The sequence below is a fragment of the Protopterus annectens genome, chromosome 2.part0, assembly GCF_019279795.1.
Source record: "Protopterus annectens isolate FY-2018-M chromosome 2.part0, PAN1.0, whole genome shotgun sequence".
In the NCBI taxonomy this organism is placed as follows: domain Eukaryota; kingdom Metazoa; phylum Chordata; order Ceratodontiformes; family Protopteridae; genus Protopterus; species Protopterus annectens.
In genome coordinates, this window is record NC_056728.1 from 1,831,933,160 (window position 1) to 1,831,959,937 (window position 26,778).

General features: G+C 42.4%; 1 protein-coding gene across 1 annotated transcript in view; it reads left to right on the forward strand.

Annotated features, from left to right (window-relative positions):
* Positions 1 to 26,778, forward strand: part of ZBTB17 (zinc finger and BTB domain containing 17) — a gene marked incomplete in the record, with an annotated part of 1,293,515 nt that overhangs the window by 272,166 nt on the left and 994,571 nt on the right. Inside the window, 1 exon segment of the mRNA XM_044060452.1 lies at positions 21,783 to 22,051. Within this exon segment, the coding sequence (XP_043916387.1) occupies positions 21,783 to 22,051 (269 nt within the window).

Below are 26,778 nucleotides of genomic sequence, written 5' to 3' on the forward strand. Positions count from 1 at the left end.
CATACTTGCACATCCCTATCAGGGAGTCTTGCAGAAGATACGTATGCTTCAAAGCAGGCTACATGCACCAGTTATCTGCACTGCCCTTTGGCTTATCTACTGCGCCCAGGGTATTCACAAAGTGCCTAGCTCCAGTCATTGCATTTTGCAGGCAAGGAAATATTCAAATATACCCAAAACTGGACGATTGTGTAATTCAGGCAGAAATCAAGGACATTCTCTTCAATCATCTGGCCTTTGTTCAAAGGGTACTGACTTGTCTGGGGTTCATCACAAACAAAAAGAAATCCCATCTGGTACCCTGTCAGCAAATTATATTCCTGGGAGCAAGCTTGAATACAACTTCCCAGATGGCTTTCCTTACGCCAGAGAAACGGATACATTTGACAACGTACATCAAACAAGTGGCCACAAAAACCCAGCTATCTGCAAGGCAAAAACTGCAAGCCTTGGGGTTCATGGCCTCTTGCATTCTTCCAGTTCCATATGCAAGGCTGCATATGAGGAAACTACAATGGTATCTCAAAAGCCTATGGTGTCAACATTCACAGGATCTGGAAGCAAGGATTCCTATCATACCTTGCCTACACCTAGAGTTCCTTTGGTGGGCAGAGGCCTGCCACCAAAGCAGGGGACTGCCATTCACATTACCCCCTGCCAAGCAAATCTTAACAGATGCATCAGACTATGCATGGGGGGCTCACCTGGCAGGGAAGTGCATTCAGGGCAAATGGAACCCAAATCAAATGCACCTGCACATAAATCAAAAGGAAATGTTAGCTGTACAGAATGCTCTGACAACCTTCAAGGACCACATTCTTCCAGGACAACTAATGGTAAAGACGGACAACACCACTGTCATGTGGTACTTAAACAAGCAGGGGGTACACATTTTTACCCCCCTCTGCAGACTAGCCATGGCCTTGTGGAACACAGCCTTGAGCTACCAAATGAATCTACAAGCTCAATTCCTGCCAGGAAAACTAAATGCACTGGCAGACGGACTAAGCAGAAACCTCATGGACCCACACGAGTGGAAACTGGAACCAAGGATTTTCAACATGTTGACAAGCAAATGGAGGAGCCCAGATATAGACCTGTTTGCCTCCCCCCAGAACCATCAACTGGACAAATTTTGCACAAGGATTCCCCACAAGCAAGCTTGGAAAGTGGATGCTTATCCTTCAGCTGGAAAAACTTATCAGAATACCAAAGTATTAGGCTGGCGTCGGTCAAGCTTAAAACTTTTGCCGTGTAGTCCGGCAGAAGAAGCGTTGCAAGAAGCCGTTCTCGGGCGAAATTTTTTTCAGTGCGGAGTTTTGACCCGAATCCAGTGTTGGCTAAGTACCCGTAGAGAATAATTTTTTACTTTGGTTTTGCAGGATGTGGCCTCTCCCTGGTCAGGCTGAAGGGGCTCTCAGGTTTCTGTACTCTCCTCCCTTCCCAGGTTGGGTTAGACCTCCCTGATAAGAGGCCTAGGGTGGAGCCAGAGTTGGAAGTTTTTTAACAGGCTTGGATGTTTGGAACATTTTAAGTGGGAAGGTCAGGACTTCTCTGATTCACCAGTTTCATATGTTGAAATATCAAAATTTTCTTCTAGGCATTGACTGTAAGAGTTACAAGATTTGGTACATGTCTCTGAACAGGTGGGTAAGCATTCTTTACAGTGTGGGGTGGCTGCCACTGGTTCAGTTTCTTCGCAGGCACGCGCCCAAGGATCAGACTTTATCTGACCATGTCAAGGCGAGTTTTTAAGTTTAGTAGAAATTGGCCTGCTAAGGGGTGGACGTATCCTTCTTCTGATGCTCAGTCTAGGGGTAGATCTAGACGTGGGGGGGTAGGAGCTCAGAGTTCCTTCAGACCTAGAACATGGAGTTCACCTGCTGTTTCTAGTGCCAAAGAAAGGGAACACGTGGAGACCAATTTTGGATTTATCTATCCTCAACACATATCTGGACATTCCCAAGTTCAAAATGTTGACGTTACAACAGCTTTTATCTCTGGATCTCAAGGAGGCTTACCTTCATGTTCCTATCAGGCCCAGTTGCAGGAAGTATCTGCGTTTTCGGGCTGGGACTTTTCATTATCAGTTCTCTGCATTGCCCTTTGGCTTATCTACTGCGCCAGAGTATTCACCAGTGGTAGCTTTCTTCAGGTTGAGAGGAATACAAATATATTCTTATTTGGACGATTGCCTGATTCTGGCTCTTCATCATTTACAGTATGTGATGGCAGTGTTAAGATGCCTAGGGTATTCTGTGAGCGAAATAAAGTCCAGTCTAGTACCCTCTCAGGACATGTGCTTTCTGGGTGTGAGACTGAATACAGCATCCCAGATGGCCTTTTGACCCCGGACAAACAAAAGAATCTTTCTCTTTACTTCCATCAATTGAGTCCAGGCTGACTGCAAGGACAGTTCTTCAAGCCTTGGGGTTCATGGCATCTTGTATTCTGGTACTTCCCAATGCCAAACTGCATATGAGGAAGCTACAATGGTATCTCAAAAATGTATGGACACAACACTGCCAAAATATGGACACTGTCATTCAGATAATACCTTGCATTCAAAAGGAATTTTTGTGGTGGGCTCAGGAATGTCACCTAAACAAATTCTAACGACAGATGCCTCAGACAAAGCTTGGGAGCTCATCTAAATGGAAAATGGGTACAGGCCTGCCAGACTTCAACATTTACATATCAACTTGAAGGAGATGTTAGCAGTCCAATTTGCATTGATAGCTTTCAAGGATTTACTTCTTCCAGGGCAGGTGTTGATTCAAACAGACAACACAACTGTCATGTGGTACATCAACAAACATTCTTACCCTCTATGCAGACAAGCAATGATTTTGTGGGAGACTGCTCTCAGTTTACAGCTAAATCTTCAGGCAAGGTTTCTGCCAGGAGCACAGAACTCCTTAGCAGATGTGTTGAGCAGACAAATTATGGATCCCGATCCTCATGTATTTCAAAATTGACAGTGTTATGGGGAACTCCAGACATAGATCTGTTTCCACTAAATTACCAGCTGCCAAAGTTTTGCACAAAAGGTTTCATCCCACAGCTTGGAAAGTGGATGCTCTCTCATTCAATTGGAGCAATCTTCACGTGTATGCCTTTCCACCTCTGCCTCTCCTCCCAAGGGTACTCCTGAAGGTCAGACAGGACAAGCCAACCATGATTTTAATAGACAGCACTGGTACCCATTACTGAGAAGTCTGGTACCTCCATGGCCTTTGCCTCCGATTCCACACCTGCTGTCTCAGGAGGACAGTCATTTGCTCAATGTCAAACTTCACTCTCTGCATCTAACAGCCTGGCATATTCTGTTTTAAACCCTGGAGGGTCTCAACTTCCACAACAAGTTTTGAATGTTATTTTGGAGGCCAGAAGGCCTAGTACAAGGAAAGTCTACGCAGATAAATGGAGGAGATTTTTAATTTGAAGTACAGCAAAGGACTTTGATGTTTCTAAACCTATTTTAAGTGTTGCTCTTCAATACCTTACTGAGTTATTGGACAAAGGTTTGTCCTTCTCTTCTATAAAGGTTCATGCTGCAGCAATTTCTGCTCGATATGACTGTGACCCACCTTTATTTTCTCATCCTTTGTTTAAGCAATTCCTTAGAGGGGCAAAGAATATAAGACCCCCCTACTCCTGCTTGGGATCTCAATTTTGTGTTGGAGAAACTCACTCTACAACCTTTTGAGCCTGCAGCGACTGCCGAGTTGAAATATTTATCATGGAAGACTGCTTTTTGTTGGCCATTACCTCTGAAGGGTTTCTGAATTACAGGGTTGAGCCTTTCTTAATTTTCCACAAGGATAGGGTGTCTTTCTAACCCTTCCTTTATGCCTAAAGTGGTTTCTAGTGTGGCTTTAAACCAAACTATTCATTTGCCTACTTTTTATGCAAACCCCAAAATAAAGGGAAGATTTTGCACACTTTGGATATACACAGACAGTTGCCTTATTATTTGAGCAGAACTAAAGCGTTCAGGCAGTCTCAGCAGTTGCTTGTTTCATTTGCTTGGGGTTCTCAGGGCAAACCTGTTTCAAAACAAACTATTTCTAAGTGGATTGGTTTTTGTATTGCTTTCTGTTATTCCCATCATGGTAAGGAGATTCCAGCTGGGATTAGGCCTCATTCCACTAGGGCTACTGCCACTTCTACAGCTTTTTTAAAGGGGGTGGCTACTAAAGATATTTTGGAGGCAGCTACTTGGAGTTCAGTGCATACTTTCTCTAAGCATTACCACCTTCCACTTTACTCTAAATCTAGGGCTGGATTTGCCACTGCAATTTTATAGGGCATTTTGGCAGCTCCTAATGTTTTATAGTTTTGCCATCCTCCCTTACCTCTGCGTTGGGATTCTAGACTGCAGCAATGTGAGATGAAGAACATAGTACAGTTTTGTACCTACCATAAATGTAGATGTTCAAGATCCACATTGCTGCAGTCCAATTTACCCTCCCTCCTTCCCCTCTGTAGTTGGAGGTGGTTGTGTGGTTTGGGTTGTATATATTGTAAATATGGTTAGTGCAGGGGTGGTTGGTTGTTTTTTGCTGTTTTTTGGCTTTGGCCTTTCTTTTAGGGCCTTCTGACATCTGGGGCGGTCATGCGCTTTTGTACCCTGGCGTCCTGATGTCAGTTTTAAAGCATGACCGACACGCGCCTAAAGGACAGCGGATTAGGGACAGCGGATTACCCATATGTAAGGACTGCAGCAATGTGGATCTTCGAACATCTACATTTATGGTAGGTACAAAACTGTACTTTTATGCCTTTCCTCCTCTGCCTCTACTCTCCAAGGTACTACTAAAGATCAAACAGGACAAGCCAAGGATGATTTTAATTGCACCAGACTGGCCTTGCCAACACTGGTACCCACTCGTGCACAGTGTGTCATGCATGGCTCCATGGTACCTGCCTCAGCAGGAGTACATGGTCCTGTACCCTCAGCTGCAAACCCTGAACCTAGCAGCCTGGCTAATTATCTAATCTCTCCTTTACCATCCCTCAGTAAATCAGTGATGGACGTCATTTTAGAGGCAAGGAGGCCAAGTACTAGAAAACCTTATGCTGCAAAATGGAAAAGATTCTGTGCTTGGAACCAATCTCAAGAAATGAACGCAGCAGTGCCCAATTTACCTCAGATTCTACAATACTTGACTGAGATGCTTCTTAAGGGCTTGTGTTTTTCCTCCATCAAAATTCATGCCTCAGCCATTTCAGCCCAATATAGCACAGACCCTCCCGTCTTCTCTCACCCACTGCTCAAGCAGTTCTTCAGAGGGGCCAAAAATCTAAGGCCACCCAGGAGAGCTCCAACTCCAGCCTGGGATCTTAACGTTGTCTTGGAGAAACTCACTCTTCCTCCTTTCGAGCCAGCTGCTACTGGAAATTTTAAATTTCTTTCCTGGAAAACTGCTTTCCTTTTGGCAATCACTTCTGCAAGAAGGGTATCTGAATTACAAGCCCTTATGGCAGTGGAACCTTTCGTCATCTTTCATGCGGACAGGGTGTCCCTCAGAACCAATCCCTCCTTCATGCCCAAGGTGGTATCCAGTGTGGCTCTTAAAATCAGTCCATTCATTTGCTTACCTTTTTTCCTAACCCACAGAACAAAGGAGAATTGATACTGCACTCTTTAGATGTGCACAGCTAGCTTAGATTCTACATGGATAGGACTAAACCTCAAGGAATTCTGAACAACTACTGGTGACATTTGCTGCAGGGACAGAAGGGAAAGCTATTTCAAAACAAACCATTTCAAAATGGATAGGCCACTGCATTAATTTCTGCTATAAGCACCATGGAAAACCTGTCCCACAGGGCATCAGACCCCATTCAACCAGGGCTGCATCTACCTCTCCAGCCTTTCTCAGGGGCATCCCTACTAATGACATCTTTGAACCTGCTACCTACAGTTCTGTACATACTTTCACCAAGCATTATCATTTGCCAATTTTCTCTAAATCCAGGGCTGGTTTTGCCACTGCAGTCTTGCAGGGCCTTGTAGCTGGTCCTAATTCTATTTAAATTCCTCCCCTCAACCTTAGCTTTGGGAATCTACCCAAATGTAATGACTGCAACAGTGAAACACGAAGAACATAGTAGAGTTGTGCACACTTACAATAAATGTAGATGTTCGAGTTTATTCACTGTTGCAGTCATGGTTACCCTCCTTTCAGCCCCCTTTTCTTCCTTTGGCTGTACTTCTACTCTCACTTACTATGCTCTAAAAGCTTTTTGGTGTATTTGCTTTTCTGTTGGAGGTATATCCTTGTATTTATAGCTTTAATTGCTTCCCATTAGGGGGGCACCTGACATCTGGGGCAAGAAAAACTGATGTAGTGGCGTCGGCTGCATGTTTTATACCCCTGACGACCTGATGTCATGGGAAAAGGGACAGCAACCAACGCAGGACCCAAGACTTTGTTAATCAGGCTGACTGAGGGCTACTGCAAGCAGATTACCCAAATGTAATGACTGCAACAGTGAATACACTCAAACATCTACATTTATGGTAAGTGTACACAACTGTACTTTTTTTGCTTCATCTTCAGTCTTTGCCAGATGACGCAAGTCAAAACGTTTTGATACTCCTTTGGATAATAACATTTTTTGGAACTGCTGCAGCTGAACTTTTCAAGTCTGTAAAGGACAAGGGTAAAGCCTTATAGGAGTTGAAACATATTTTTGTTTTGCGTGTCCTCAAATTCAAGAGGAATTCTTCCTCTGTCTGCTTTTGTTTATAGGCAATATCACCCTGTTCCCAAGGGCAAGAAGGGTTCTAAGTGTTAAGTCTACTCAGATTCCTGCCTCCCAGAAACTTCCTTTCCAGGATAAACAGGGTTCTTTTTGACATTTTTGCATACTCGTACCCTTTGCCAGATTCCCTTGTCCCTCTATTTGTCCCTATTTTTTCTTATTGGTTTTGGATAACTTCAGACTCTAGAGGTCTGTCCATTATCCATCAGGGATACTTCATGTTCTGGAAATCCCTTCCTCCCTCTTAAGGCAGTCTTCAGCCACCTCAGGAGCAGCTTTCTCATTTCCCAGAGGTTCTTCATTCTCTATTGGCTCAGGGCATAATTCATGCCATGCTTCCTGCCCCAATGGGGAAGGGATTTTACTCCAGGATTTTTCTATTGGCACAAAAGCAGGGCACTTGAGAAGACCAACTCTGGATCTTTCCTGGCTGAACACCTTTCTCAAGATTTCTTCCTTTTGGATGTTCTCTGCAAACATTATTCCCTCTTCTTTTATCCTAGAGTTTCTGGTCTGTCTGGAATTGAAGGATGCATGCCTTCACATCCCCATCCATTCTTTCTTCAGAAAATGTTTACATTTCTCTCTCTCTTCCTTGCATTTTCAGTTCTCTGCTTTGCCCTTTGGCCTCTGCTGCCTCGAGGGTATTAATCAAATTACTCACTCCTGTCATTGCCTTTTGCAGGGTTCAAGTAATTCAGATCTTTCCCTATCTAGATGATGTGCTTATTTGCTCCTTCCCCCCAGTGCTCCAGCTGTAGGATCCTAGGTTTACTACTTTGCTATTTCGGAGTCTGTGGTTCAACACAAACTTCCAGAAATTAGTTCTGACCTTTTCCCAGGATATTTTCCTTGGCTGCAGGCTCCAGACGGTTGTCATGCTGGTATCCCTGTTTGCTCCCAAGGCTGTCTCTCTAATCACATTTTTCCAATCCCTTCTTCCTTTTGCATCTCTCTCCACTATGAAATTTCTCAGGGTTCTCTGGTTTATGGCTTCCACCATTCCTATGCTCCCTCTCACCAAGCTCCATATGAGAAAGCTTCAACGGTACCACAAGTCAGTGTGGCTCAAACATTGTCACACCTGGACTCCCTGTTTCCCTTCCTTCCCTGTCACAAGCTCAAGCTTCAATGTTGTGTTAATCAACTTTCTCTCAACCCGGGCTCCCTTTTCAAGCTCCAGTTCCAACTAAGGAGCTCTTCACAGACACCTCAGACAAGGGTTGGGGTGCCTTATTTGGCCCCCTCAAGGTTTAGGGTCTCTGGCCTCCTCATCAGAGGTCAGACCAGATCAACATAAAAGAGATGAGTGCTCTGCTTCTTCCTCTTCAGGCTTTTCATTCCCAGGTATAGGTTTTCATAGATGATAGCACAGTGATGTGGTATGTCAACAAGCAAGGGGAGGAGCACAAGGTGCTGTCTTCTTTGCAGACTAACTCTTCACATCTGAGATAGCTATCCAGTATCAAGCAACTCTTCAGGCAGGTTACATTCCCTCAGAACACAATCTATTGGCACACACTGAGCAGGTCCAGCACACAAGCTCATGAATGGATGCTTTGTAGATATGTGTTCCTGGACATTGTCCATTGGTGGGGTGTTCCTCAGGTAGTTAATTTTGGCTCCACTCTAAACCGGCAACTTCCTCTATTCTGTTCAAAAGTCCCAAGTCTTCTGGCTTAGAAAGTGGATGCCCTGTCTTTTCCTTGGAAGGGGATGTTTCTGTATGCCTTCCGTCCCTTCCTCTGTTACCACGAGTCTTGCACAAGATCAGGCAGGGCTGTCTCAAAATTTTGCTAATTGCCTCCTTTTGGCCGAGACCGCCTTGGTTCCCCCTTCTTTCTTATTTGGCCAGGGGCAATCACCACGAGTTACCTCACTGGGTGGATCTTCTCACACAAGACAAGGGACCTCTTATCCATCCTCACTTCCCACTCTTCAGCTGACACTGTGGGTGATGGGGTTTTGATCTCTTTCAGGCACCTCTTTTATTGAGGATGTGCTTTGGGTTCTGCAGGAGGCTAGGAAACCCACTACCAGAAAATTACGCATGTCCAAATGGAAGCAATTTTCTGTCTGGTGCCTGTCTCCCATCAGTATTCCCCATCTGTGAAGGTTCATCTGGTTCTCTCTCTGTGTCATCTGATCAATGCTGGGTTGGCATACTGTTCAGTTAAACCCCACCTATTTGCAGTTTCTGCTCGTCTGCCCTTGACTCCTCCTCTGGCCTCCAGATTTGAGGTCAAGCAATTTCTTAAAGGCGTCCTTCATATCAGGCATCCCAGGAAGCCTATTCCACCCTCCTGGGACCTCAATTTTGTACTTGAAAAGTTGACCCAGGCTCCTTTTGAGCCTGAATATCCACACTGAAGTACTGAAATGATGGCCACAAACGTTTTTAGTGCTTTTGTCCTTTTACTTTTAATAAGACTTTTTCAGAAACAGTGATTAAAATGGCCAAACATTTCTCTTCACCAATTTAAAAAGCAATGCTTATAAAATCACATGACCATTACATCCAGTCACTTTAAACCTATGAATAAAATCTATTCCCATGGTCACATGTTTACTAGAACCTATGGGTGTAAAACATTTCATCAATGAAAAAGCTTCAATGAAAAAAAGTTGTCTTAAAGAAACAGTCCTGGACCTTCTGCATGTTAGGCAGATGTGATTGTTACTATACTATGATAACCATAACTCCTTATACTTACAATTTTAAGTGTAAAAATCTTTTATCTCAACATCATTTACCCTTACATGATGAAAATATAGTGTTTGCAATTTCTATGCTATTAAAAATACATTTTTAGTTTATAAACTCATTGAGTCCTGATCTTTTATCCGCACCTAGCCAAATTTGCCACTCATCTTGTTTACATTCAGGTAGTATGTTATAATTACCACTTAAGCTGCTCACATTTGCACTGCCAAGAGCAAAAAAATCACATGTTCTAAAATCCTGACATTCTAAAGAGTGTTTAGCTAAAGCATTATGTTCTTCTTTCTTCCTGATAGAGTATGTTCATAAATTCTCTTAGCTAACTTCCTGACAGCTTTTCTAGTATAAAAACAGGAACACGTAGAGACGCATGCTAAATAAACCACTCCACAGGAACTAAAATTATATCTTTGTCTTGCTATGATGGTTCTGTTTGATGCCTTATGTAAAACACTTTAACTGTTGCCGACAAAATGGCTGTATTTACACTACCCACACTTGTAAGTTACCACCTTTGTGTTTTCAGACCAAGTCATACTGTTTTGTCCCTCTAATATATTTTTTATGTTACCTGATTTTTTATACATGAACAGTGGTGTTGGTCCTAAAGTTTCTGCCGTTTCACTGTTACCTTGAATAATTTTCCAGTTATTTCAAATACTTCTATGTCTGAAGCTGTCAGTTGTTATAGGTAATGGAAAGGCATTCTTAAATGACCTTCTGTTGGTGTCTGAATTTTGTTCTTTCTTCTGTCTCTTGATGTCCAGTGTAATTCCTTAATATAGGTTTAGCCGTAGTGGTCCTTAATTGTTTACAGTTCTGGAGTATTTGGGTTATAAGTTCTGTTTTAGAACTTATTTCAATAAATAACTTGGTTAGATGTAATACTTCTGAAAAAGTGTGTTCCTCACTGTTGTTTGCTTAATCTTAAGAACTGCCCTTTTATAACTTTTCTTTTCATATGGAAAGGGTGTCAGTTTGTGCAGGTAGTGATTAGTAAATGTGTCTCCTGTATATTGTGCTTTTAAGTTTGCCTTTTGTATTTTCCACTTCTAACTTGATATCAAGATAGTGTATTTCCTTTCCAAGACCACTGAGAGTGAATTTTAAAAAAAACTAGCGGAATTGTTTAGCAGCTCAAAGAAATTAAAAAACTCTGCTTCTATCCCCTTCCATATGAAAAACAGGTTGTCAGTAAAGCGTCTGTAGAGTATCACTTTGTCAAGAAGGGGTTGAGCTTTGAGATGGATTTGCTCCCATGCAGCAGTAACTAAATTGGCATATACTGGAGCCATCCTAGCTCCTATCACAACTCCAGAAATCTGTTTATAAAGTTCATCAAACTGAAAAAAAATATTTTACAAAACTATATCCAGTAGTGTAGACAGTGTGTTAAAGTCATTTTTCAAAGTGCTAAACCTATCTAGTACTCTCTTGTAAATTCTATTCCTGTGTGTTGTTGAATACAGTTGCATAATGAAGTTACATCAGTAGCACGTAATAGGCCAGCATTAACACTAAATGTGAAATTGTTCAATCTCGCCGTTTGTTCTTAAACACGGGTTCAGTCGGCAGCATCACCAGCTCCGCATCTTCGAGAAAGCTCGAGGCACAGTAATATCCCATGATCCTCAGGTGCTAACCCTCAGATCTAGTTTGCCGCTAGAAGCAGATCGCATCGAGAGGCTCGGGCCAGTAGAATATATATTTCTTGTTATATACTTCTAATTTTACAATTTATACGCTTTCTTTATAGTGTTTGATTAGTTTTATTATATAGTTGTTGTTTAAGACTAGTTTAGTTTGTTACTTTAAATTTGTTACTTTAAATTTCTTAGTAAAGGCCTTAGGCCGTTTTTCTGTCAGAATTTACAGTACTTAAAAAAATATATATATATATATATATATAGTGTGCTTTTTGTGTTTTTTTTTAGATATATTGCATTTAAATTTTTTTTTCTTGGATTTTTTTTTTTCTTTTAAAAATGTCAGAAAAGACCATATATTTAAAAGGTGTCAGTGCGGACAGAAGATGTCCATTACTGACAACCACTCATCTCGTCTACTGTCTTGGCCCTCTCCACTTGCAGGAAGACTGTTCCATCTGTCATTCCTTTAGTGGGAGGGTCATGCTGGAAAGACGCAGGAAGTTGGTTGACAGAGGGTTGCTTAAACCCGAGTTTCAGGAGGCCCTGGACAAGGCTGAACAGGTTTCTAAGTCTTCGAAGGGGTCGAAGTCTTCAAGAGTGTCGGAGCCCAAGTCATTGGCTCCGAGCACCTCTTTTCAGATTCGGACACCGGCTCCTATGACTTCGGTGCCGGGTGTCGAGACTTTATCTCTGCACGAGGCTCAGGTCTTGGAGCCGGTATCAGAGGTACCACCATCTGCTATCCTTCGCTCGGTGACTGCTTTGATCCCTTCGACCAGTTCTTCGAGGCCACTTTCCGACTCCGATGTGGACCGAGTGGTACAGAAGCTTATGGAGAACTCGGCTTTGTCCAAATTAATCGAGGTTTCGTCCCAGCTGGTTTCGAAACTCGAAGCTATTCCAGTTCCCTCAACACTTCCTCCTCCGAGACCCTTCGAGTCATCAGTGTTAGGAGTCGAAGAACCGATGATTGTAGAGCCCTCTGTGCTGAAGCCTCCAGTAGTGCTATCAGCTCCGTTGATCTCAACTCCTTCTGAACAGCCGGAGAGTCTCGGAGCCAAAGATCTTTCCTGGGTTCCGGGGGGATAATCGAACCGAGATATCGGTTCCGACTCTTCCCCTCGGTGCCTCTGCTCAGATCAGTACAGATCCGTTCTCCGTGTCGGAGCCCGTGGTTCTGATTCCGGAGAAACAACCTCCTTCTTCGGATCGGGTCCGATCTTCGGGTCGGGGCCTTTGACATCATGAGGAAGGTCTTGTCTGATCAGACACATACTTCATCGGTATCTTCATCTCCTTCCCCAAAAGGTCCGCGTTCTGCTTCTGTGCCTTCGGTACCTACCAAGCGTCGAGACCCAATGCCTCAGAAGTCCCCACAGGGAGACTCTGGTTCCTCAGATGCATCCCCAGAAGCTCCCGCTGAGGATGTTCCGAGGAAACGACTGTGCAAGAGGAGGCACATAGATTCCCCTCAGGAATCTCTCACATCTGATACCGATTTAGATGAAACAGAAGGGTCCCCACGGTCCACCTCTGAGGATGTCTCATTTGCAGACATTTTGGAAATCCTGAAGCAAAGGGGGGACTGGCAAACCCTTACCCCTTCTGTGGATGAATCGGTCTTACTGAAGGCATTTGGGACTCCACCTTCTACCTCCTGGGTGACTCCACCCTTTGACGATCTCATGGATCTAATAGCTTGGAGGGCTTGGGAAACACCTGATACAGTGGAACCAGTCCCTCGTAAACCAAACAAATACATGACTGCTCCCCAAGATAAATTCTATCTTACAAAAGGAGTTTCCATAGATACTATGGTGGTGGCGGCGGCCACTAAGAAAGAGATGTCTGAATCATCTTCCTCTGTCCATCCTCCTAATATGGATTCTAGGACAATGGACAGATATGGGAAGCGCACATTTAGTTCGGCAACTTTTTCCATCCGATCGCTCAACTACCTTATGCATTTCACGCATTTACAGAGAGATCTCATTAAGGAACTGGGAGATACTCTCCAGGGACACACAGATGCTGCTGTCGCCGAGAAAGTGACAGCGCAACTTAATACCCTAAATTCCATAGTCAACTCGTCCATGAGGCTGATTTCATACGCAGCCGAAGGGTCGAGTAGAGCGGCAGCTTCAGCGATCGCCCTGAGAAGACAATCCTGGTTGCGCTTATGCTCCTTTGCAGAAGCCTTTAAGTCTTCCTTTCCCGCCTTCGATGGTGCCTCCTTGTTTGGGCCCAAAGTAAAGGAGACTCTCACGAGGTGTGAACAAGAAGGGAAGACCCTGTTTGCCGTAGGGGTCCATTTTTCCATTCCATCTAGACCCTACCCTAAAGGGCAACGAGGAGGAAAAATGTGGTTCCGAAAGACTCGGGGATCTTTTCAGCACACCCAAAGTGACGCCCCCTCCAGAGGCAGAGGAGGGGGAAGAAATGGAAGACGCCGCCCAGCCGGCAGAGGGGGTCCGCAAAATCAGGGCGACAGAGAGACCTTCTCTGGAAAGCCCTTCCAGCACTCCTGAGTGCAGACCCGGCTGTTCTACTCTGGAGGCAGTCGGGGGTCGCTTGGCTTTATACCCAGAGGCCTGGCTAAATCTTACATCAGATTACTGGGTAAAAAGCACAGGTCCCAGAGGCTACAACATCCCCTTCATAAAAATGCCACCCAACTCCAAAAAACTCCCAGACGTACCACCCAGTCTGCGAGACCAAGCAACCATAGAGATAGGAAGGTTGCTCGAAAACAGAGCCATCCAACCAGTCCCAGCGGACCAAATAGGATCCGGAACTTACTCAAGGTTCTTTTTAGTTCCAAAGAAAACAGGGGACTGGAGGCCAATTTTAGACCTCAGCAAGTTAAATACCTTTGTGAAAAAGGAAAAGTTCCGGATGGTCATGCTTCAGTCAGTCCTCCCTTTTCTGCAGAAGGGCGACTGGATGTGCTCTATAGATCTCAAAGACGCATACTACCATATCAAGATGGCCAGGGCATCCAGAGATCACCTGCGCTTCCGGCTGGGAGCCAGTCATTTCCAGTTTTGCGCTCTGCCCTTTGGTCTCACCTCAGCCCCCAGGGTGTTCACCAAATGCATGGCAGTAGTAGCGTCTCACTTGAGATGAAACGGATTCCGGGTGTTTCCTTATCTAGACGACTGGCTCCTATCTGCCACCACCGAGTATCATCTTCTACAAGCCAGGGACTACACCATCAGTCTTTGCTCTTCAATAGACATAACGGTGAATTTTGGAAAATCTGTCTTATCGCCGTCACAGCGTATCTTATTTATAGGAGCACAGCTAGACACTTCCCTGGCTCAAGTTACTCTCCCCCCACCAAGAGTATCAGACCTCAGGCATCAAATTTCGCTCCTTCTTCACAACAAGAGAGTCCCTGCACGACAAATATTAAGAGTGCTAGGCTTGATGGCAGCCTCCCTTCTTGTAGTTCCTTTAGGCAGGATGCACATGAGGATTCTTCAATGGATGCTATTCGCCCAGTGGTCTTATCTACAACTTCCACTGTCTCACGGAATCTTGATCACGAATTCTTGCAAGAAGGATCTCTTGTGGTGGATACACAGTCAAGAGCTAACACTAGGACGACCATTTCTTACCCAGTCCGGTAGCAACTCTAACCATGGACGCTTCCCTGATAGGGTGGGGGGGATTATTTCAGGGACAAACAGTCCAAGGTCAATGGTCCAACTTGGAGTACAATCTGCACATCAATGTTCTAGAGCTGAGGGCAGTGTTTCTAGCATTGCAACACTTTCACAAGTCCTTACCTCAGGGAACAGTGACAGTTCAGACAGACAACATGTCAGTGGTCTGGTACATAAACAAGCAAGGGGGAACCAGATCTTACCCGTTATGCAGAGAGGCCCTCAGAATTTGGCAATGGGCAAAGTCCACTGGACGCTGCTTTCTGATAGCAACGCACATCCCGGGGACTTCCAACGTAATCGCGGACAGGTTGAGCAGAGCCATCCTGTTCCCTCACGAGTGGTCCCTCAAACCTCAAGTGGCGGAAGAGATCTTCCGCAGATGGGGCCAGCCTTGCTGCGGCCTGTTTGCATCCCCATTGAATGACAAATGCAGAAGCTACTTTGCCCTGTTACCCCCTCCAAGGGGTGTCCCCAGGGACGCACTGGTATACGATTGGCCCCCGGGTCTCCTTTACACTTTTCCTCCTGTTCCACTAATTCCCAGGTTTTTGCAGAAAGCCAAACGTCTGGACAGGACCATAATACTGATAGCCCCATTCTGGCCACGACAAATCTGGTTTCCCTTCCTACGACAAATCTGGTTTCCCTTCCTTCAATCTCATCAAGTGGAGGAACCATGGATACTGGACCCGGAGCCAGACCTGTTGACGCATTCATCAGGAGTTCCTCACACCTTCCTCAAGTCCCTCAAACTGACAGCTTGGCTGCTCCGCTTCCCATCTTAGCCAGGTCGGAGTTACTATCCCCTGCAGTACAACAAATTATTGTATCTTCTCACAAACCATCTACAAGGAAATTGTACAACAGCAAATGGAACCGTTTTGCGCACTGGGCCTCCAAACAAGGTATAGATCCATTTGGGGCTCCAGTACACAAGATACTAGATTTTCTTACCACACTTTTTCAAGAAGGAGCATCAACATCCACTATAAGGGTTCATCTGGCAGCTATATCCAATTTTCATATTGGCTGTGAAGATGGTTCTCTTATGTCCCACAGGCTTTGTAAAGCCTTCATGAAAGGTACCTTTCACCTCCATCCCCCCTTTCGTAATCCAATAGCCCCTTAGAATCTTAATCTCATGCTGTCACAACTCATGTTGCCCCCATTTGAACCAGCAGCCACAACTCCGTTAAAATTTCTTTCGTGGAAAACACTTTTTCTGGTTGCCATCACTTCCGCCAGGAGAGTTTCAGAGTTACAGGCTCTATCTATCCGACCCCCGTACATGATTTTTCATCCAGATAGAGTAACCTTGCGCACCAATCCGTCCTTCCTTCCGAAGGTTTGTTCGATTCAGAACATCAATCAATCTATCGAACTACCTACCTTCTTTAAAAATCATTCCAATAAGCTAGAATACACATTGCACAAGTTGGACGTTCACAGACAAGTAAGATTTTACTTGCATAGGACAAAAGAGTACAGAAAGTCAGATCAACTATTTGTCTCATATGCTGACCAAAGAAAAGGACAGGCAGTAATGAAGGTTACCTTATCCAAATGGCTCTCAGATTGCATAAATTTGGTATATGCTGAATTGAAACGGCAACTCCCTTTCAAACCCAGAGCTTATTCTACAAGGGCGACTTCTACCTCTTCAGCCCATACCACTCGTTTGCCTTTAGATACCATTTGTGCAGCGGCAACTTGGGCAAAACCACATACTTTTATCGCCCACTATAAGCTAGACAAAAGCTCCAGGGACAGGGCGACGTTTGGTTCCACTGTACTCAGGAATGTTCTCCCTTGAGCCACCCAGGAAAAAGGAGCTAGGGACGCTACCCGTGTGTAAGAACAAACGGCGAGATTGAACAATTTCACATTAAGAAGTTATGTCTTACCATAACGATCCATGTGAATTGTTCATCTCGCCTTTGTTCTTACATTCCCCCCCTCCATCCCCCGTCCTGCGGTCTGGGAGAACGGTTTTCAACTAAATTCCTTTTCAGCCTTTTCTAGATATGGTTAGCATGTTATTGTGCATTAGTAATGGCATCTTTTCTCCTCTACTTGATAGTAGGGTTCCAGACACTGTGTAGTATCTGTTTATAAGTGTTCTAGACACAGTTCTAAAAGGGATTCTTCTGGTATAGCAAACTAGATCTGAGGGTTAGCACCTGAGGATCATGGGATATTAATGTGCCTCGAGCTTTCTCGAAGATGCGGAGCTGGTGATGCGGCCGACTCGGAGCCGAGGATCGGCTCCGAACCCGTGTGTAAGAACAAAGGCGAGATGAACAATTCACATGGATCGTTATGGTAAGACATAACTTCTTATTAACATTAATCTTACCTAATAATTCTAAAAAGTGCCAGGAATCTTTTCGATATTGACCCCTGGACAAAGGGGTTCAGTATATACGCAAAAAAGGTTCCCCTGCACGGAAGTGATTTCACGGCTCAATCTAACATAGTAAGCAAAAAACAAAAGCCAGCAACTGTGAGCTGTGTAAATAATTTAATGGAAAACAAGAAATAACAGACCAGTTTCGGCTATGGAATTAACCTAGCCTTCATCAGTGTTAATTTGCCAAAACATCTTGTAGTCCTTATATACAATTGCAGATAATTAATCAAAAGATTTCATTGGTGAGCTCATAAATATTCATATTCATAAATATTCATTTAGACCAGGCTGGAACAGTCCACCTAACTTTACAATAACACTGACAATGGCTCGCTTTTATAAAAATCGGCTGTCACTATAGGTCTAAATGATGGATTTTTTTTATCCTTGTGGATCTTAAGAATGCCTAAAAATCTAGCAATTTTATGATATTCTACCTTGAAAAACATGCAAGTCTTATTGTTAATGTTTTCTTGGCATAACAGTCAAGTAAATTAGAATCAGTTTTTGAGAAATTATTTAGAATTATTTTCTTATTGACAGGTTTATAGCAGCTTAGTTATGCTAATATGTCTTTAATGACCTTTGAACACCTGCCAGTATCCATTATAACTATATTTTGCTGCCTTTGTTGACCTTCATTATTCTGATGTCTTTGTTGTTGTGTAGTTCTTTTAGTGCTTCCCTTTCCTTGTATTCTAAAATGTAGAACTTAGGTTTTGTCCCAAAGCTGAATGGCAGATTCACCTAGGTGCCGATAAAAGACCAGGACTCAATGAGATTATAAACTTAAAATGTTTTTTATTAGCACAGAAATTGTAAAACAGTATTTTCAGAATGTAAGGGTAAGTAATGTTGAAATAAAAGGTTTTTACACTTAAATTTTAAGCATGTAGGGAGCTATGGTTATAGTAATGTAGTGGTAATCTCATCTGCCTAACACCCAGAAAGTCCTGGGTTCGAACCAGGATTGTTTCTTTGAGGACTGGCTTTCCCGCATTTGCAGCAGAGATCTCTCCACAGTTACTTCCCCTCCTGGTTTGATAACAGTCACTGTATTCATTGTCCTCGTGATTTGCCTCCAGTTGAAGAAATGTTGCAGTGAACAGTGTATTGTTAGTGGTAGTAGAAACATGACTCTGCCTAATGTAATCATGGTTTCTGATTCCTGCCACTCTTTTCTTGGTTGTTGAATGTGTGTCTCAAATCTAGAGGTGGGTTATCTGAAAACCTGTGCTTCACTAACAGCATGGAAGCTAACTTTAGGGCTGCCCTCATCCAGATTGTTTGAAGAACAGTGAAGTAGCTGCATATCCACCTTCTAAAGTTGAGAGGCAGTGTCTTTAACTTTAGAATTCTTGTATGAATTGAACTTTTACAGTTGAATATTTTGGGTGTCAAGGTATCTGAATGTGTAGGAAGGCTAGACCATCCTAATAGACTAATAGCCCTTTCAGTCCTCAACGCCCTAAAATGAATTTTCACATACAGCTCTCTGTTTATCTTTGTTGCTGTTTCACCCCGACTTTCTTAATTCTCTTCTTTCCCTCTGCACACCTTCTATAACACCACTCCACTACCTTCAATCCATCTTCTCTTCCACTTTAACTCCCTCCACCCCCACTTCTTCTCTTTTCTGTCTTCTCCTCAACAGGCATTACCCACGTTTTCAAATACCTTTGCTTTATAACTCACTTGCGCAGTACCATTATCTACTTCTCTGCCAGCAAGTCAAAATACACTAAAGTATTTCTGTCGGTACTAGACTTGCCTGATAACTAAACTGCTATTAACTACCACTGTCTGTTATTTAAAAACTATAAGTGATCATATACCTAAAATACACACAAGATTTGTTTACTTCAGTTATGATGTACAGCTGTGACTTATAGATGTACCGTGCAACTGAACAATATTATTCTTCAGTGTATTACTAAACTATGTACACTTGTAAATATTTGCTATTTCTGTATGTGTAGATTTTCTCCCTGGTCTCTGCTGAAAATAAACTTTTCTGCCCAGCCAGATTAACCCGATCTACAAATATAAATAAGTAAATTAATAATCCTGCTTTTTCCCTGCAGCAAAGTAATGAGCATGGCAGTATGTTACTGAGCAAGGCATTTTCTTAGTGGCAGCCCACATTCCAGTTGAATTAAATGTTATAAAGTACATCTTGACAGATAAAATCTACTCTTCAACTCCTGAAGCTACATTTTTAACTAAAGAGCATGCAGATTGTCTTCTAGACATAGGACATCCTTTGGTGGGGGGAGAATACGCTGAATGTAGCCTCTTTTGAAGACATCTGAAAGAGTACCTAAATCTACCCACTTAAGATTTTCTAGAAGATCAGCCAATATGGTACAGTGGATATAAAAAGTTTACACACCCCTGTTAAAATGCCAGGTTTTTGTGATATAAAAAATGAGACCACAGTAAATCATTTCAAAACTTTTCCCACCTTTGATGTGACCTATACCCTGTACAATTCAGTTGAAAAACAAATCTGTTAAGGGAAAAATATAAAAAATAAAAAAAAGTACAATAAGCTGGTTGCATAAGTGTGCACACCCTTAAACTAATCATCTTCGATTAATTACAACATTCAGTCTTCTTGGGTACACACCTGCCATCAATTAGAGACTCTGATTTAACCCCAAATAAAGTTCAGCTGCCTTAGTAAGGTTTTCCTGACATTTACACAGTTGCCTGTTGCAGCAAAAGACATGTTTGCAGAGAGCTTACAAAACATCAAAGTTATCTCATTGTTGAAGGGTATCACTCAGGAGAAGGGTACGAAAAAATTTCCACAGCATTAGATATACCATGGAACACACTGAAGACAGTCATCGAAAAATGGAGAAAATATGGGACAACACTGATAAAAAGACAAGATGAAAACTGGTCAGGGAGGCTGCCAAGAGACCTACAGCAGCACTGAAGGAGCTGCAGGAATTTCTGGCAAGTACTGGTTGTGTACTACATGTGACAACAATCTCCCATATTCTCCATATGTCTGGGCTACAGGGTAGGTTTGCAAGATGGAAGCCTTTTCTTAAACAGAAAAACATCCAAGCCCTGCTAAAATTTGCAAAACAATATATCGTCTCCCAAAAGCATGTGAGAAAATGTGTTGTGGTCTGATGAGACCAAGGTTGAACTTTTTGGCCACAATTCCAAAAGGTACGTTTGCCTCAAAAACAACACTTTGCATCCCCAAAAGAACACCATCCCCATGGTAAAGCATGGTGGTGGCAGTATCATGCTTTGAGGTTGCTTTTCTTCAGCTGAAACCGGGGCTTTAGAAAAGGTAGAGAATTATGTACAGTTCCAAATACCAGTTACTTTTGGTCCAAAACCTTCAGGCATCTGCTAGAAAGCTGAAGATGAAGAGGAATTTCACCTTTCAACATGACAATGACCCCAAGCATACATCCAAATCAATAAAAGAATGGCTTCACCAGTAGAAAATTAAAATTTTGGAATAGCCCAGCCCAGAGTCCAGACCTAAATCCAATAGAAAATCTGTGGGGTGAGCTGAAGAGGGCTGTGCACAAGAGATGCCCTCGCAATCTGACAGATTTGGAATGCTTTTGCAAGGAAGAGTGGGCAAATATTGCCAAGTCAAGATGTGCCATGCTGATAGACTCCTACCAAAGAAGTCTGAATGCTGTAATTAAATCAAAAGGTGCTTCAACAAAGTATTAGTTTAAGGGTGTGCACACTCATGCAACCAGCTTACTGTACATTTTTTATTTTTTTACATTTTTTCCCCTCACAGATTTGTTTGTTTTTCAACTGAATTGTACAGGTTATAGGTCACATTAAAGGTGGGAAAAGTTTTGAAATGATTTATTGTGGTCTCATTTTTTATATCACAAAAACCTGGCATTTTAACAGGGGTGTGTACAGTTTTTATTTCCACTGTAAGTTTTCACCTATTTCTTATCCGTAGTTTCTTTGTCTATTGATCTCTTTCTCCAAGTTCATTAGTTTAATTATTTAAGCCTTTTTTTAATGATGTCATTGTTTAGAGGTGTTCCTTATGTAAATAGTCACTTTGTGGCTGTTTTGCTTGGCCAGGCATAGCAGTACTCCATGGTTGAGTATATTCAAAGTACTTCCTGATGTAAATATATCACTGAACAACAGTATGTAGCAGCTGTATTTCCCTCTGATAACATTTGTAAGAGAGGTTGGCATCCTTTAACACCTACGTAGTTCTTAAAGGGACAATAAGGTAAAAGCTTTCCTCCTTACGAACCGTATGAAGGGAAATACATTCCACAAAAAGTGCAATACTAATTCAACAGTAAATACTATTCGATTTAAAATCCTCAACATTACTGAATAATATTATTACTAGGTAGCAAAATGTGTCTGTGTCACTCTGTTTAATTGGAAGAATTTCTGCTGTTGAGCAGCATTTGGGTTGCCAACAAAGTCATAACATGGTAAATTATTTTTATGGATGGTCTGTAGTTTTGTACTGTAAAGATTGACAGCAGCTGTTTTAATTCATGGTGGATGAAAGTTAGTATTTTGTTTTAAAGCTGAATCCGAAATGGAAGTGGATGCTGATAAGAAGCAGGATTTGATGAAAGAGGAAGAGGAGGGTGATGAAGATGCAGCACAAGATGAAGATGCAGCACAAGATGAAGGTCTGACACCATCAGAAGATGGAGACACAGAAGCTAATAATGAGTTTTCAGCTGCAGACTCCGGGCAAGAGATGAATGGTGAAGGCAGACAACTTCGATCTGGAATATATACTGACAGAACTGAAACCAGGTCATATGGATCAATAATACACAAGTGTGATGTAAGTTGATAAGAGGTTCAGTGGATGCGTAACTGTTTCTACCTAATTAGTCACTCTTCTGTCCGTAATGAGTTTATGTTTTTGTTAAATTATATTTTTGTGCTATTGAGAACTACTTATGGTCTTGATGATTGTCCCTACTGCTGTAATTTGCAGTTGGGTTTCTTGTAACAACTCACTTTGTACTGCTGTTCTCCATTCTCTTACTGTTGGCAGTGTTGCCTTCTCATTTACCAGCCTCCTTCCTACTCCTTGCCTACCTCTTCTTTTTGGATTTCTCCCTGCACTTTAACTGGGTATGACAGCTCTCATTGTGATACATTCTCAAGGATGAAATCTGAAGATCTGACTTCAGAAGCCGTCTACACAGTGGGTAACTGTTGGAATTTCCACTTCTAATATCCCAGTATTATCACATTATTGATCTTTCTCATTCTTGCTCTTAAAGGATTGCATATCATGTCAGCACACACTTTGGCATCATATGTAGTGTTAGGAGGTCAAACTAAGGCCATGTGCTGCTCATTTCTTTTCTTCCATTTGCATATTTTGAACCTCACTTCTAATGCTCACCAGGTAGAAATTCCTCCATTTGATGTCTGAGGCACTGCAGTATTTAGTATACCTTTAGTGTTCCTGTCTCCAGATCACTAGCCAAGACTAAGACACTGTAACCTTTAGTGTTCTTGTGCTCTCCAGATCATGAGGCAAGACCAGTAACAATACTATTTCTACTCCTTGGGGTATAGAACATGATATGAACATCACTTCCCCAACCAAAAAGCAAAAATTGTGCCATTGCTGGCCCTGGCTTAAGATTCAGAGACCACAGTAGCATTCTGAAGGTGAAGGCAGAAGCTTGTGGCATACGTCAGATCTCTCATGATGGGGCCTGTGAATGATGCTCTATGCACTGACTAGTAAGAGAGGACATTTGCTTGATCCCATGCCAGTGTCAACACAGTATGGGAAGGTAAGGAAGTCCAAGGCCAGGCTCCTCATTCTATACAGCCCTTACAAGTCATTATCTCTCCTTAGATTTGAGAAGGCAGGTTAAGGCTACAGACATTGATGTGAGATTGCGCTCGTAGCAACCTTGGCATCTGCAGCATGTCTCTCACTTTACTGTGTACAGAAGTGCACACCCCTGGCAAATCCCTCTGCATAGATTTGGAGTTTGTGCTGAGTTTGTCCTCACCCTAATCTCTTCACCTCTTATCATTCAGGATTCGTAGGCCATGGTAGAGGAGATTCCTTGGCTTCCCCCTTCACTGGTTGAGTCCACAGAGTTGACCAAGATGACTGATGCCAAAGCTTCAAGACCTAGTTTTAACTCCAGCAGTAACTTCAGAAGAGACTAGGTCTCTGTGCATAGCATCTGTAGAGATTATTTTCATGTGTGCTGAATGCCTTATAAACGTGGTGAGTCCAAACTTGTAGTTGGAGATAGGAGGGGTAACCTCCCTCATTGTCCCATGAAAGTGACTCTGGGTACAGACGGTCATTGTCATTGAGAAGAACAGGAATAATACTGCCCATCTGTTTAACTCCCAGCATGGTGAATGCCATCTTTGGGGGTGTCCTCCTTGATGAAATTCACTGCGGACTGTCTTTTAATTGCTCTGCGCTCCCCAAAAGATGTCTTATTCTCTGTTATCTAGGTAAGAAGGTTGAGGGTCCTGAAAACAGTCCTCCCATATAGATTGCCCTCAAATGTTTTGTTATGCATTTTTGAACCCACATATAAGACTCCACCATACTGATCTACAAAGGACTCGTCTAAACTGTAGCTCATATTAACAGCACATATTCATAGTAAGAGATGTGGATGTTGTAATAATGCTGTTATGTACAGCAATAACTCAGCAAAACAAACTACATGCAGATGAAACTGCAGTATTCCTTGATAAACAGCAGGCAGATTGAAGCTTTAAGTAGTATGCAAAATTAATCAATTATACTAAACTGATGCTGTTGAAGGTTAACACATTTGAAGTAATAGTGCTGTGCATAAGTAGCATGCATGTGGGAATGTAAATTAGTATGAAAAGTCAGCATATTTAAAAACAGAGGGTATAACAGTGACACATTTTTTTAGAAAAATGGGTTAGTAAAAAGTAACAGGAAGGTTCAGAAATCATGTGCTTTGTACCAGGAACTCGGATGCAAGAGAGCAGGTGCGTGACCTTGTTGAAGTGGAGTTCATTTACTCTCTAAGATTTGTAAGTTGGGTCATTTTGTACATTAGCAAGGAGAAAGCACAGTAACGCAAGTATTTTGACAGTTCATTTCTTTAACATGCTAGATGTAAGGGAGGAGGATCTTTCCCTTTGTCTGAAGCTTTTGAACAAGACAAAGGCACTGTCCACAGGACTGTACTTAAATAAGAGCAAATCATATCTTTGATGGGGTTATTGCTGTAGCCTTTTTGACAAAGCATGTTTGTTCTTTGTTAGTAATAAGTATGAACTTAACATGTTGTCAGCTAAGACCTATAGATTAAAAAATTGCAAATGAGGAAATGGTTGTTTATAGGTTACAGCACTCATTCTGTCTCGCCATTTGCAGTGTGAGCCTCTCTAGGCATGACTGTAGTTGATTACTCATCTTAGCATTTTGTTTGATGTGCACAGCCTTCAACAGAGTAGGGTCTAGCTAAATGCCATAACAAAACAAAAATAAGTCTTGAGTGATAATCTGAAAAATCTTATGTATTCCACGTGAAGGGTTCTCATTTCTTTTGGCTGGTTAATCATAGTGTTTCTGGATAATCCTCAAAATGGAATAGTAAATAAAGGAGCTTGCAGTCCTTCCTTAATGGTAAGGGGTGATTTGGTAGTTCTAGTGATGATCTGCATATCTGATAGGTCGAAAGAATGGTCTTTAAAATAAGCCCTACTTCATGCCCAAGGGTGTCTCTGAGAAATCTGTAAGCCATTCTGTCCAGCTCCCAGTCTTCTTCCCATAATAAAGGGAAAAGACATGTATAGCTTGCATACATCTTCTTCTTTTGGCTTTTCCTGGTAAGGGGTCACCACAGTGGATCACCTTGTTCGCTCATGATTGGCAGTGGAGTTTTACGGTGTCGAGTTGCCAGCCCGGCGCCCAACCTTCCACAGAAGGCACACACACACCTAGAGCCAATTTAGAGTGTCTAAGCCACCTGCAGCATGTCTTTGGGATGTGGGAGGAAACAGGAGCACCCAGGGAAAACTCAAGCGACCACAAGGAGAACATGCAGACTCCGCACAGAAGGCACCACAGCCGAGGATCGAACCGGAGAACCACTTGCTGTGAGGCGGCAATGCTAACCACTGCACCACCGTGGCCGCCCCATGGCTTGCATATATGCAGATAGTTAAAATATTACTTGATAATAACCAATGAATGGAAAAGATCAGATGTTTCTTTTGGACATGAAAAGTGGAGCAAAGCAGGATGTAAACAGACTTTATCAAAATGTCTTGCTAACTTCATTGTGTTTTGTTGTGACCATGACATATCTCAAGACCATAAAGTAAAAGCTTGATTTGCTAGAGCATTAACAGCCTCCACTGTATTTCTCAGGAGAATTTCTGCTTAATGCATGTGATGGGCAGCTACCTGGATTTCCGTCTACATCTTTCTCTGATATTAAATGCTGAATTGAGTAGTCTAGAAGAAAGGCAGGCTTCATTTGCACTGTCTTACAAGGTCTACTAACTCCACACCTTGTGATAGCCGTTAAAGTAAGTACTAGTTTAGTGCTTTACCCCTGCTTCATGAGTACTGCTGCAGTAGTGATCCTGTACTTGCATATCTGCTTCTATGGTAAGTCACAGCTCTGCTTTGTATTACATACATTGTTTTCAGTTTCAGGTCATTCAGTGATTTTTCTTAGTGTTTCCTTAGTTCCCAAATTGCCTGAAAAGTAGCTAATGGGTTGTATATTCCCTTCAGTAATAGAAGCTTTGCTGTTCATTCTTTAAGATTAATTATACAGTGACTGCTTGTTACTGTTCAAAAAGAGCACACTTATTAGAGTCTCCAACCATTGTGGCTGCTGTAAATCATCATATGCCAATATAAAAAAGTCTGGCCTCTGAAGTACCATTGAGTGGGCAGACTTTCTGTTGGTATATGCTGCGAGACAGAGCAAAATACATTCAAAGTTGGGCACATCGAAAGAATCTGAAACGCACCTGATTTTCCTTGTATTTCTACATTGTCCCTCACAAAATGTCAGCAAAAAAAAACGGGGAGTCTGTGTTCTCTGTTGCTTTGTACTGATGTACTGTACGAGTGTAGGAACTCAGTCCTATTTGCATGCACAGAAATCAGTTAACAAGGAAGAACACTATAGTGCCATTATACAAAGACATAATTTAAGGAAGGTAAGTGATTTCTTTCTTAAATGTATAATAGCAATAATCCACTCTTGTGTGTGGGTATATCAAGATTTATCAACATCATCAACTGTGGGTAGATCCTGATATACCCACACACAGTTGTGGATTATTGCTTAGTCATTTCAGTGTTGCATGTAAACGATATAAATTATGGGAACTTAGCTGATGAAAAGGTAAAAATGTCTTTTTAATATGTTACCTTCAAGAACACTGATATGAGCTACTTATTTTTTTCAAGCATTTACAGTAATATTTATTGTTGTTTTTGTTTTGTAGGCGTGGCCCCCCTTTGGACATTGTACATGGGAAATTTTTTTGTAAAAGGCCCGTTTGGTAAAA